The sequence below is a fragment of the Pteropus medius genome, unplaced genomic scaffold (genome assembly GCF_902729225.1).
Source record: "Pteropus medius unplaced genomic scaffold, Ma_sr-lr_union100, whole genome shotgun sequence".
Lineage (NCBI taxonomy): Eukaryota > Metazoa > Chordata > Mammalia > Chiroptera > Pteropodidae > Pteropus > Pteropus medius.
Window position 1 is genome coordinate 7,716,061 of NW_024342474.1, and position 13,228 is coordinate 7,729,288.

General features: G+C 42.6%; 1 protein-coding gene and 1 pseudogene across 9 annotated transcripts in view; both read right to left on the reverse strand.

Moving 5' to 3' along the window:
* Positions 1–285: 285 nt before the first annotated feature.
* Positions 286–13,228, reverse strand: part of GRIP1 (glutamate receptor interacting protein 1) — a 587,313-nt gene continuing 574,370 nt past the window's right edge. For all 9 annotated transcript variants that reach the window (XM_039865941.1, XM_039865938.1, XM_039865939.1 and 6 more), the window contains 2 exons: positions 3,643–3,789; positions 286–1,723 (listed from right to left, as the gene is read on the reverse strand). In XM_039865941.1, coding sequence (XP_039721875.1) covers positions 1,499–1,723; positions 3,643–3,789 — 372 coding nt within the window. In that variant the 3' untranslated portion in view covers positions 286–1,498. The remainder of the gene's footprint in view (positions 1,724–3,642; positions 3,790–13,228) is intronic.
* LOC120605172 (uncharacterized) lies at positions 10,600–10,718 on the reverse strand (annotated as a pseudogene).

Sequence of the window (13,228 nt, forward strand, 5' to 3'; positions counted from 1 at the left end):
GTTTTTTTTCCATACAAATATTTGCAACAATTTTGAATTCCCCAAAACCATACATAGACGATAAATACCATGCTATTAAAGTATTAAATTTGTACAAAAATACTTTACAGTTTAATACTTGTTTGTTACAAATAAAAATACATATTTAAGTGACTCATGATCTTTTTGTTTTTTTTTCCTTAACATGATTCTGCTTTATACTTTCTTGCCCTGGCGGTCCTGAAATGTGACTGAAATAATATATTTCTTTGCACAAAAAAAGGTGAACTTTTTCTTTAAATGAAGGACACAGTGTTCAAATGCGTCATCTAAGCAGTTGTTTGAGTTACTGACCAAAATGAAAATATTTGGAAAATAATCGTTTCAATGTGGAAATTCTACAATCGATATACAGATCTATTTTTTTATATTCACCAAATAACAGTTATTAGTGTAACTATTCAAAATATCTGAACAAATGAAAACAGTTGCTGACAAACATTAAAAGCAACTGTCACAAATTTATTGCTTTGAGGGATGGTAATAATTGGCAATGCGTTTTGTGAAAAATGTATTTACAATTTCAGTAAGTGGCATGGCTCAGAACAAAACATAGTCCAGTGTCATTTTTAAGTACATGTGCTGTACACCCCTCAATATAACCAGTTTTTAAAACATGTCAAGCAGTATGAGTTTGATTTGCCTATCATTAAGATAAACCTCATTTTAATAGACTTCTTCATTCTCTCTTAAATTCTTAGTCTTGAATTTTAAAAATAAGATAACTAACTCTCAGTGTTACTAAACACTCTAATTCATTATCAGAGATTTTCAGCTATTAAAAATGTGTCAAAAAAAAAAAACAGGTCACAAGACATATCCTGTTTGATAATTTGTTGCATAGGGAATAGCATACATCTTAGTTAAAATCATTCCTATATTTGGGCAGAACATTTACCACCACCTATTATGATCTCCTACGTGCATCATCGCTGAAACATTTTCAGATAACTTAATGTTAGACCTGAACCCCTCCCACAGCAGCAGTCCCAGCAGTTCACCAAACTCTAGTTCCCCTAGTAGAGCCAGCTTTATGAAAAGCTTTGTTGGTCAAGTTCTTACATTAATGACTTCATAATAAGAAACAGATTTCAAATGAATTAAGGAAATTATCATAGAGAATATTTTTAAACAGACACTTTTAAAAAAAGTGATAGGAAGATGAAATTGTAAAAAATTTCTTCTGATATTAATTGTGGGAGGAGCGGCCTACCTAGTTTTCTTTTTCTCTACCATTGGGCTTGGCAGGGAATCGTGTGCCACACTCATAGTGGTCACCAAAAAAGAAACCTTTTCAATTCCAAAGGGAAGTGAACATGAGCCATGAGAGAGATTTAAAAGACCCCTGTGCTTGCAGTTAATGCCACTTGATTATCTGTGCTTCAAATGTCACAGAAATCTTAAAGGGATTATTTTTAGCACCATGTGGATATTGTCTTTTGCTTTATAAAAAGCGTTGCTATAATGTGTTAGTGGGTTCTCGAATCTCCAAATTACCACCATGGCTAGGCTGTTGGAAAAAAGCACTGTTCTGTTCACTCCATTCTTCTGGTAGAGTCTGTTCTATAGATTTCTGTGAAGCCAGTGGGTTTCTACTAATGACCAGGTCCAGCTTATTACCAGATTCTGCTATGAGGGGCACAACAAGGCAGCAGTCAAAGTCTCTCGTTCGAACATGATTAACCTGAAAGGTCAAAGAAGAGCCATTTTGAATTATTGTTATAGTCATAATTCCCCAAACCCAGAGTAACACTTCAGGTATAGTGAGTTGTCTTGATGCTTAAACCAGCACCTGTACAGAGGGGTCTATCCCTGCTGTGCCCACACGATAGGGAGCTTCTTGGCTTACTTATTGTCTGCTACTAAACTGTAACGCTCTTGAGAGCAGGGAACACAGACACATCCCGACATCCCCATGCCAAATAGACTGCCTTGCTCAGGGCAGGTGCTCTAGATGCTGAATATTATCCCCGATTTACAGATGAGGAAAGTGAGGCACAGAGTGGTTAAGAGATTTGCCTTAGAGCAGCAGTTGGTGAGTGGCTGACCTAGGCTGTGATCCCAGGCAGTCTGGCTGATTCCAAAGCCTGCGCTCTTGACCATGATGCTACACTCCGAAGTGAGCCCAACCCCTCCTCAGCTTATACACGTGCTCATCTTTCATTTCTCATTCTTTACCAAAAAAAAGTTTTGAAAATCATCTACATGCTTCTTCCATTCCTTGACTTTCCATTCTCTCTTCAATCTTCTCAGGTCTGAGACCTGACCCTCACATTGTACAAATGACCCCAACTGTCCGACACAGGAATGACGTGTTGGGTTCTGATCTCCTTTGGCCTTTACCACTGGCCGCTCTTGACACCACCTCATCCTTAAAGCTCTTTCCTTGGCTCCTAGGACACCACTTTGTTTTAATTCTCTTAGCATTTTAACTGCTTGCCTTCAGTCTTTCCCTGTCTTTCTTTCTTCCTGTCCTTTGAATTTGTTTTCCTTGGAATTCTATTCTTGGTTCTCTTCTCTTTCTTACTATAAGTCCACCATAGGCAACTTTATCCAAACCCATGCCTTCAGTATCCTAAATCCTTAGCTCTGGCTCTTAATCTCTCTTGAGCAATAGATCCAAACTGCCAACTGCCTCCCAGAAAGCTCCACCAGGCTGTGCCGAAGGTGTTAAAGACTCAGCTCTGGTGTAGGTGTCTTGCCTGTATCTTCCTAGTCTCCTTTCCTGTAATGTCCCCTTTCCCCACCCTATCCCGATGCATCCATGATATTATTGTATCGTCTTTCTAAATTATAAACTGTCATTCTGCTTAAGAAATTAATATATTTTCAGAATAAAGTCCAAGAGTTTTATCGTGACACTCAAGGCCCTGTGCAGTCTGAATCCGATCTGCTTTTATAGCCTTAACTTCCACGAAGGTCGATAGAGCTCCAATTTATGAATTAGGAAGACACTCTGAGAGGCTCAGTAACTTGTCCATAGTCATTCGTTCATCGGATATTAAAGTATCTATGGAAAATAACAGTGTCCCACACTTCTAGGACAAGACGAATTGTTCTATTGCCATGGTAAAAATGATCACCAGAACTGGTTGTAAAACTAATTGACCAGTGACAGCTTGCTTCAGTGAACAATGCCTCAGTGCAGCCTCCTACTTTGAAAATGAGCTGTTTGGTGGCAGACTCCAGTGGGACACACTTTAGGACTGATGTCAGTCCTCTCCTTTTCCTGCAAAATACTGCACATGAGGTCAGGAATTTGCTTTGCTCAATGAAACTATATCTGATCACAACAGGACTCCATTAAATAAACAAGGTTCAGATATTGTGTAAGGTATTGAAATATTAAGCACTGGACAGTGGAAAATGGGAGAATAAGGTACTGGCCTCATCCTCATGAAGTTTATAATCTGCTGGGGAATATATATATATATATAGGAAAACAGGCCATTTCAATAACTGGTGAACTCTACCAAAGGAAAAGTTTCTATCCTGTATGGGAGGAGCCCATAATCCAGTTTTGAAGCAAAGGAGGATGGGTGGTCATTGGTCAAATAAGACTTAGAAGAGTTAAATTTATTAAAATTCCACCTGTGGTCTTACCTGTAGGAGCCTGTCATAGGGCTTTAAGCCACCAAGCTCTCCTGGCCCAGCTGGGCGAATATTTTTCACATACACTCCTTTCTCCAGCAGGCCATCCGCCACGCTGAACCCAAAGTCCTCCATGTCAGAGCTCTTGTACAAGGTCACCTGGAAAGTGAGAAAATGTGAAGGGGACATTTAGCTAAGATGGAGACTTTTGCTTGTGAATCTTCTCGACACACGATCTTTTCAAACATATTTTAATAACATAATGGATTTGTAATTCAGCAGCTCCCTCCAACCCTGCAGCTTTTCCCTGTCTCCAGGAACATTCTTGGAATTTGTAAAATTCTACTCGGAACTGAAAAAGCAGAAGTGCTGAGAATGCTGGGCCTTCCCCCTCTCCCTCCCCATCCCTTCCCTCCCCTCCACCTTTCCCACCTCACTCCTCCCCTCCCTTCCTCTCCTCTTCCTCCTTCCCTCCTTCATTTCCTTCCTTTCCTCTTCTTTCATCATAGTTTCAGGGCAAGTCGACTTCTCTATCTTCTTGAAGCAGCTTCCTGGTGCTCGGAGCAGCCAGGGAACAGCCCTTCATCCTGATGGATCTCAGAATGAAGCCAAAGGCCTTCCCATCCTGCCCAGCCCTACCTGGTGCTATGCTGGGTGCAGAGCTTAGCATATTCTCTGCCTTTTAGCAAGTGCCACAAAGTCCATCATTTTATTTGCTATAGAAACCTCAATTGGTACTTCAGTACTTCTGGCAAAACCCACTTAAAAGACCCGAAAGTGTTCCTGTAACAGACCCCTTGCTCTGGAGTCTGGCTTGAAAAGCTACGGGGTTTGGTTGAGCAATTCAAGGTAGTCACCCTTTTCAGCCATGGGCCACAGCTGGTTCTGCACCCAAGACCAGCTACCACCAGCTAAAGCTTCTACCAATCCTCATTCCTCTACCTTACCACCTGCAAGATTTAGTCTGAGATTCATTCATTCATCAGATCATTCATACTTTCATCAAATGTGTCCTGAGTCCCTACCATGTGCCAAGCGTGATTCTGGGTGCTGGAAAACAGCAGTGAATGAGAGAAGAGTCTGCCTTCTCAAGGCAGCACATTAATATGTAACATTCACTAAGCGCCCACAGTGCTGGATACTGCCAGGTGGTGTGCTCAGCACTTCACGCTCATTTAATGCTTTTCGGTGACCACTGTTTTTACTAAGTTTTGCCGAATGTCCTCTGCAAAAACTCATGCACGCTTCAAGCAATGATTTGGGCTTACTTTTTTCCTCTAATGATCTAAAAATATATATTTCATTTATCTTTATTTTTACACAAACATGAACACATTCTTGTAAAAGAGGCAAAAATTCAGAGTGATACAGGGCAAAATGCCAAGATTAAAACTTTAAGAGCAGGTTTATTTTTTATACCCAGTTATTTTACTTCAGAGAGGTATGGCAGATAGAAAAAAATAAAAAAGCAGTCAGTTTGTAGATTTTTATTTCACTGGGTAAAGAGATGAATCATCAGTTTATCTGGCTTGATACTGTTCACCAGAAACCCTAGAAGTGATTGCCATATTAGAGGTGAGAAAATTCAATTTTATAGAGCTTTGGTGACTTGCCCAAGGTCACAAAAGTAATGAGAGGTGTGGCCAAAACTGTCTGACTCTAAACACCATGCACTTTATCATTATTCTAGCGATGCTCAAAATGCCATATTTTATATTCTAAGATGCAGTTTTTTCATATTTTAAAATCTCTGAAATTGGGCTGTTTTATAATCTATGGCATCATAGATCCTATGAAATAAGATAAATTGACATATACCATACCTGCCTGCCTCTTCCCCACCAGTACACTAGAAGGAAAGGGAGCAGAATTTGATCGCATCATAACTTTAAGAGGAAATAAAAAAGTGCCTTGCCACTTAAGGTGTGGTCCTGACTAGAAGCACCGACACCTCTCAGGAGTGTGTGAAAAGGCAGAAGCTCGACTCCGGCCCAGACTGACTGAGTTGGCATCTAGAGCTCGCTAGTGGTCTGTGTGCACACTGAAGTTTTCTGTGTGGTGTGTCACCATCCAGAGGGGCTGTTACATATTCTGGAAAAAGGAAGCAAGGGAACTAATGTTTAATGAGATGACATTCTTTGCAGTCTCATTCCATCACTGTGTGTGCGTGTGCACGTGCGTGCACGTATGAGTGTGTGTGCACCCACAATGGACTCTACTATGTGCCAGGCACTGTTTTAAGACTGAGGATATAGTAGTGAACAAAACGTAGCCTTCATGAGTTTATAGTTCAGGGAAGATATATAATGTAATCTACCTTACAATCCTGCCAGATGAATAAAAGTTTCCATTTTAAATCGGGTAAGTATATATAAAGGTTTAAAAATCTGAAATGACCTGATTTCCACGGAAGGATCACTTTTGTGGCACTCAGTTATGTAAGTATAGAGTAGTAAGTCCTCTAGAAGGGGTTTGTATGTGTGGTGCCTGCGTGCATTTATGCGTATAGCTTACTAAATCCAGTGCCCCATCTGACATGGACCCACCCCTTTGATACGTGGGGAGAGGTGGGTTAAAACTGTGTAAATGACTGAGTACTTTCCAATGCAAAACTCATCAAGAGGGGAGGAGAAGTCTTTCTTGGTGACCTGGGCTCAGGTAAAGGCCATAGGGGAGTATGAAGGAGCATGAAGGGGGCAAGGATCTTTGTTTTATTCACTCAAATCCTGAAATAGGTGCCTGCCACATAGCAGGGTTAGTATTTTGTTGAATAAATGAAATGACTAGTTCTGACAAGGTTGAGTTTGGAAGCCATTCAAAATTGGTCACGATGTGGTGCAAGCGTGAACTAAGAGGGATTTAATTCTGGGTTTCAAAACAGGTCCCTCTCTGCCTCCCAGGCGGGCCGCGCTGGAAATTATCAAAGCTGCAGCCCCAGGGTGGTTGGGCGGCTGGGGCTGGCCGAGGTAAAGATCCAATGGCGACACCTTGTGGTCATAAGAGGTGAAAGCACTTCTTGGAGCCAGGCCCGCTCTGCTTAAGAGCTGAGGAAGCCCCAGTGTTGGACAGGGAGGGAGGTGGGATGGATGGTCCCCTGGGGAGAGATGGTGAACTTCTTGCTAATAAGGCCCGTGGGACTTGAGTGAGTAGATTAAAAAGCAAGTGAACAGGATGCTGCTATCTCTATCAAGTTTGTGAAGCAGATCACACAGACAAGGAAATGACAGGTCAGAGAGGGTTAGAAACTTGCCCAAGGCAAAACAGATAGCGAGCAACAGAGAAGTGGTTCAAACCAAGTGGTTCTGACTGCAAAGCTCAGACCTATCCATGGCACACTACCTCTTTACTTGGCATGTGGTTGCGTAATAAATGCTCATTGCAGAGAAGAATTTTGCCTTAGGCCACAGGACAAGAGAGTTCTGTCAATCGTTCCTAAGGTGTGGTGAGTGGTTATTGGAAAAAGCTATTTCAAAAATTTTAATTTTTTCCCAATTTTATTGAGATGTAATTGCCATACAGCACTGTATAAGTTTAAGGTATACTGCATAGTGACTTGCATACGTATATTGTGAAATGATTGCCACAGTAAGTTAAGAGAAAGCTATTTTTTAATGAAACATTTCAAACATATTCAAGAGTAGACAGGCTAGAACAACGAATCTCCACATATGCATCACTCAGACCCAACAACCATCGATAGCTCACACTTCCTCTGCCCTTCTTTTTTCTTTTTTGGGGGAGTATTTTTAAGGCAAATGCCAGTCCTTATGTCATTTCACTCTAACGTGCCTCAGTATGAACTCTAAAAGATACGATCACTTTTTACGTAACCTCGATGTCTCTAATTCATTCGCAAAATTAACTCTTACTCTCTGATATGCCCCAATACCTAGTCCATAATAAAATTTCCCTGATTGTCTCAAAAGTGGTTTTTAGAGTTTTTTTTTTCTTTTCTCAAATCAGGATCCAACGAAGTACACACATTATGTTTGCATCAGGTATCTTGTATGTCCTCTTATCTAAAGGATGCCCCCATCTTTTTTACCCTATGCTACTGACGTATTGGGGGAACTATGTCATTTGTCCTGTAGCATATTCTTCTATCTCCCATGTTTCCTCTAAATGGAAGTTAGCTCTGGATGTTTAAGTGCAGCCAAGGTCAGCTTTGGGGAGCAGGGGTACGAATATATATTATCACAGGTGGCACAGTGTGTTTCCTATGGCATCATGTCACTCAATGTCTAGTTTCCCTTTGGGTGGGTTCAGGTGATGACAGCTTAATTTCTCCATTGTAAAGTTTCCCATCAACATTTAATCTAGTGATTTTAGCCACTGATAACCTTTGTCTGAAACAATAATTTCATTAGGGGTTGCAGAGTGATAATCTTTTTCTAATCCTATAATATCTTCTATATTTATTAGCTAGAATTCTTTTGTCGAGAAGAAGTCTCCTTTAATTAGTGCTGTTTGGTTGTTCTGAAGTATAGTTTGTACAAGAACGGCAGAATGAATGCTAATTCTTTCCTTTCAGTCTTAGAATAGGAAATTAGAGCATTAAATACTTCCAATGGTGTCCTAACGAGAGTTTTCTTTTTTTTGGAGGGGATGACTTGTTAAGTAAAATATCAGTATAAACCCACAACAATTAATTGTACCATAGTTTGGATGCTCAAATTTTCTCATCTTTGGCCAAGGAGAGTGCTTTGTGTTGACTCCTATGTGCTTTTGACACGACCCACTACTCATGATAACTTCTTTGCTTTCTAGAACTAGACATCACAGACTCACTACGAGTATTTCCTGACCCCAATGTAGAGTTGGCTGTTCCTCCGAGGAGCCTTGACTGGAGGAAACATTCCTGTTTATATGCCAGTCCTTTTCCTCCATCCCCATGCTCCTTTCCCGAAGAGTGGAAAAAGAGGAATGGGGGGAAGGGTAAAAAGGAGGAGGTGAACAGCTGATAGGATTGGCGACAGCCTGCCATTCTTTGGGCCCCGTTTCCTAGTGGGTGAAATGTCTCCTATGTGCCCCTCTTGGACATGGTCTTGCCTCGTCTGTGGGATCTCCTGTCCTTTGCCCCTTTTCCATCTTTGATCTATTCCATGTCCTCTCCAGTGACAAGCAGCACACCTGGGGGAGGGACCATCCCCACCGTTCCTAGAGGGTGGTGCCTTCTAGATACCTCCGTTCCACTTTAACTAGGTACAGGGGAGGGTTCAATCCCGTGGACCCTGCACGCACGGCGGGGTGCGTAAGGGACTGGCATCTGTTCTGCAGGCCCCGCCACACCCTTGAGGCGCATGTGACTCTGAGGGTTGCAAAGCCTGTGCTTGTGACGGACGTTCGGAAGCCCACTTCTGTCTTAGCTCTGGAGCATGTTTTCCAACACAGTGAACCCGAATCCTTGCATTTGGGGGAACATTTGGTGTGGGCATGGAAAAGTAGTGAAATTCTTATTGCCCAGTTGGCCTGTGGCTCTTGGATATCTGCTCCACAGCCAGGACCCAGGATGAGTGGCACCAAAGGATGCCAGCACTAGTCAGTGGTAGTACTCTAACCAAAACATTAGAAGTGGATGTTAACCAGAGTAGGTTAGCAGATTGGCTCATTAGGGTCACAATTGTTGGCCAAGAGGCTTGGCTCTCCTGGGCTTTAGACTTGATGTAACTTTATGGTAAACTCTTCAGAATAAGAGGTTATTAATAAATGGTTTAAATTGGAAAGTAATATCTCTCTAGAAAGATTTCCTAAGGTTAGAGGAGACTGAATTTTAATAGCCAGCTTTATGATTCTCCTGGAAATAGCTTGGAAATAGCACATAACAAAAATGAAATCATTTTAAAATGACATAAAAGATAAGATTCCTGAAATCGATAATTCACAAAAATGGGTAGCACAGCTGGCTGCTCGCAAAACAGCAGCAATAAATTGTGCCACGTAGTTGCTGCCCTCCTGTTTGGCTGGAGGTGAGTAGTGGTTACCTCTGATTTATTTCCTGTCCAAAAATAATTCTAAGTATTCTGAGGGTTAAGTCAAATTTTTTTTTTTTTTTTGCACAGATGAATCCCTTATCCAGGTACTTTCCTATATATGATTGCTTTTGATCTCCCAATAACTCTGTGCAGCAGAATCAATCCCTTCCTACTAATGCGGATACTGACTCTTGAAGAAGTTGATGGACAGACTTGTCTAGGTAGAATGTATAAGCTCTAGGATTCAATACTGAAACACCTGACTTCTTTAGCAGTGTTCATCAAGTCATGGTTTTTTTTTTTTTTCTTGGACATATAATATCCTAGCGGGTCAGGCATCCTTTATCCATTTCCAACTGCTCAATCAAGTGAGGATGAATAATTTATCATGTCTGCGGCATTTCTTCTCATAGAGCCCTTTTTTGGATTTCCATGAATGTCAGCTTATACTCCCGCTCACTGCTCGTGAAGCTCTTGGTGGAAAGCCCTGGCCCACGTGAATCAGATTTATTTTGTAGGGTCTCTATTCTGTGTTGACCACCAAAGGACGCTCCCAGGGAACCTGTACTATGAACGCAGAGCTAGATTTTTTTGTTCTAAAAGGACCAATGAGCCCCTTGGAATAGAATACTCTGGGCAAGGGGACAGCTCTACCAAACTCAGTTTCATTTTATCTGTTTGCCGGTATATGCTGCAACTGCTTCTAAACTTTCTGAGAACAGAGCTTTAGCAGGAGGCAGAGGGGCTCGCTGTGATTCGAGTGGAGCCTTGTTTTATACTTCTAAGCAAGTCTACCCACATGTTTGAACAATGTCCTTGAGGCAAAGATCAGAAACGTAATGTTTGTGTTTTCAGTTCTGACATGTGTGAAAAGCATTAGCTGCAGAGTCAACTCTCCTCGCTTGGATTTTTTTATTTTAGGCAAGGCAACCCTTGGTTGACCTCACAGATTGCAAGGACCTTGTCAGTTTACAATCCCTTATTTTTTTATTTTTTATGCTTACAGTGCCTGGTCTTCCTAGGTGGTCTCCCATCTAAGTACTAACCAGGCCCAACTCTGCTTAGCTTCTGAGATCAAATGGGATCTGGCTTGTTCAGGGTGGCATGGCCATAGGCTCTTTGCTTGGATTTTAAGGGCAGTTGTGTCTGCTATCTTGAGTAAGTCACTTTGAGTGACAGCCATCCCTAGAAGCAGTTCCTCAGCTCAGGCAGCCTCCCTACAGCTCAGCCCCTGGTCCAATGGCCTTACGGACCAAACCGACACCCACTTCTCAGAGATGGTCCTGGTTTTGCCGTACATCGCCAGGCATTTGGGTTTATTCTTACAGACACTGATGGGGTGTAGCCTTGTGCCTTTAAACCTGACAGTTCCAGTAAAGTCAGTTTTGAGAACATTCCTACGCTAACTGTGGGGCTGGCAGGAAAAACTAAAGTATGGCCTTCCCAACAGCATCCTGTGCAACGGGACGCAATGTCAGTTTATACCACTCAAACTCGGGCTTTTGAACTGAGTCAGGAAAGGCAGCTGCTGCCCTCTTGTCTGGGGAGTCTCCCTGGCAGAGGAGAGAAAGAGACAGCTGTTCTAACACGGCCTCCTGCTGCTCCCCAGCAAATGTGTGACACCATGGGCTTGGAAAACGGGGGCTCAACAGAGCAGCTTGGATTTTGGGTCTAACTCTGAGCAAGTCAGGGGTTGAGATGGCCCTTGGAGAGCTGAGTCCCATCCAACGGAAAGTCACAGTTTTTTAAGGTCTGCGGCCGAATTTTGTGCTACTTTCCTAGTTCATCTCACAGCACCTTCACATCTCTCATTTCACAGCACATCAGAGAGGAAAGGGCTAAGTCGTTCTTCAAATTCTCCAGGAGAGCAAAGGAAGCCCCGGCAGCTGACAGATACCAGTTATTATCAACTCTGTCACTGGTCCTTTCCATTCGCCTGGCCACCAGCGGGTCAGCTAGCTGTGGCAGTCTCTGTTTGGGCATTGTTGCTCAGCACTGCTTGTTGGTCACTGGCAGCACCTGCCCCTCTGCTCTTACTTCTGCTCTCGGCTCCTATATCTACTCTGGCCTAGCTCTTCTCCTCCAGCTCTTGACCCTTCCCAAGTCCCTCTGCAACTTACCTACCTCCGTTCCTTTTAGGCCTGTGTGGGTAAAAATATCACAATCGCAATTCCAACGTATGTATAAAGGGTTGGGGGGTGTTTCTCTCCACCAACAAGCAATTCTGTAACACTAGCTGGATGTCCTACAATTCAACTCAATTCTGACACTATCTACCTTGGAGATCGCATCATATCCCACTTATAGGGCGCAGTCTTATAAGACCGCTCCCCAACCCCCTCAGATGCCAGTAGTAAGTCTAGCTTATCACCTGGGCTTCAGACTGGCTATATAGATCAGAGATTCCAAGACCCCTCTCCTTAGGTTTGATTCATTTGTAGAGTGGCTCACAGAACTCAAAAAACATTTTATGTACTAGATCATCACTTTATTATTTTATATGGTTTATATCCTTGTAGGATATGACTCAGGAATAGCCAGAGAGAAGAGACACGTAGGGCAAGGCATGGGGAAAGGGTGTGGGGTTTAGAGCCCTCTCCCCCGAGTTCACCTCTCTCACCAAACCTCCAAGTGTTCACTGACCCAGGAGTTCTCTGAACTCTCTCTTCTGGGTTTTTACAAAGCCTTCATTACATAGCCATGATTGATTAAATCGTTGGTCATTTGTGACTGATTCAACTCCCAAGCCCTCTCCCCTCCCTCACCCTTAGGTGCTGTCCTAAAGTCACCTTATTAACATAACAAAAGACACCTTTTGGGCTCTCAACACTTAGGAAATTTCAAGGGTTTTAGGAGCTTTGTGCAGGCAAAGAGGAACAAAAACCAAATATATATTTCTTATTATAAATCATAATATCACAATATCCTTGCTTCAAGAGCCATCTGCATCTCTGGGTGGGAGACCTGACCTCTACCCGTGTCTTGCCCTGTGGGAATTTGGGGTCAGGCTCACTGTTATTCAGAAAGGATGACAAATTACAACTGACCAAAACTCCCAGTGCACCGAGCGCTAACTGTTTTGATTTTATTTTCTCATTCCAGGGTTTGACACTAGCAGCGCCATTGTCTGACAGACAAAGATTCTCAAACAAGGAAAGGGCTCTGAATCCCACCTAAGGGAAAGACAGAGACAAGCCCTGGGCTAGACCTTTATCAGTATCCTTATCACAGCCCTGCCAGACAAGCAAAGGGCAGAATGATGGTGGAGGAGGAAGTCCAGGAGGCTTCTCTCCAGGGTCCTGGACGTTAGGGAAAGAGACTGGCCCTTAGAGGGGTACATAAGATAACAGAATATCTTACAACCTATAAGCATACTTGATCACAACAGAGACATAAAGACATCAGGAAGAGAGGAATGATCCCCCCAGGCCAGAGCTAGACCTAAGGGAAGCTATGGACATTTCTGAAGAGGGGTAGTGGTGGGCCCATGACCGAAGTGATAAGACAAATGATCAAAAAGTGAGAAATAAAGCTCAGGAGAAACTGTCTAACAAACCTGCCTAAGGGTTATCTATGTCTGGGGAACTGCGATTCTATTTGGCTTACGGTTTCTATTGCTCAGAGCA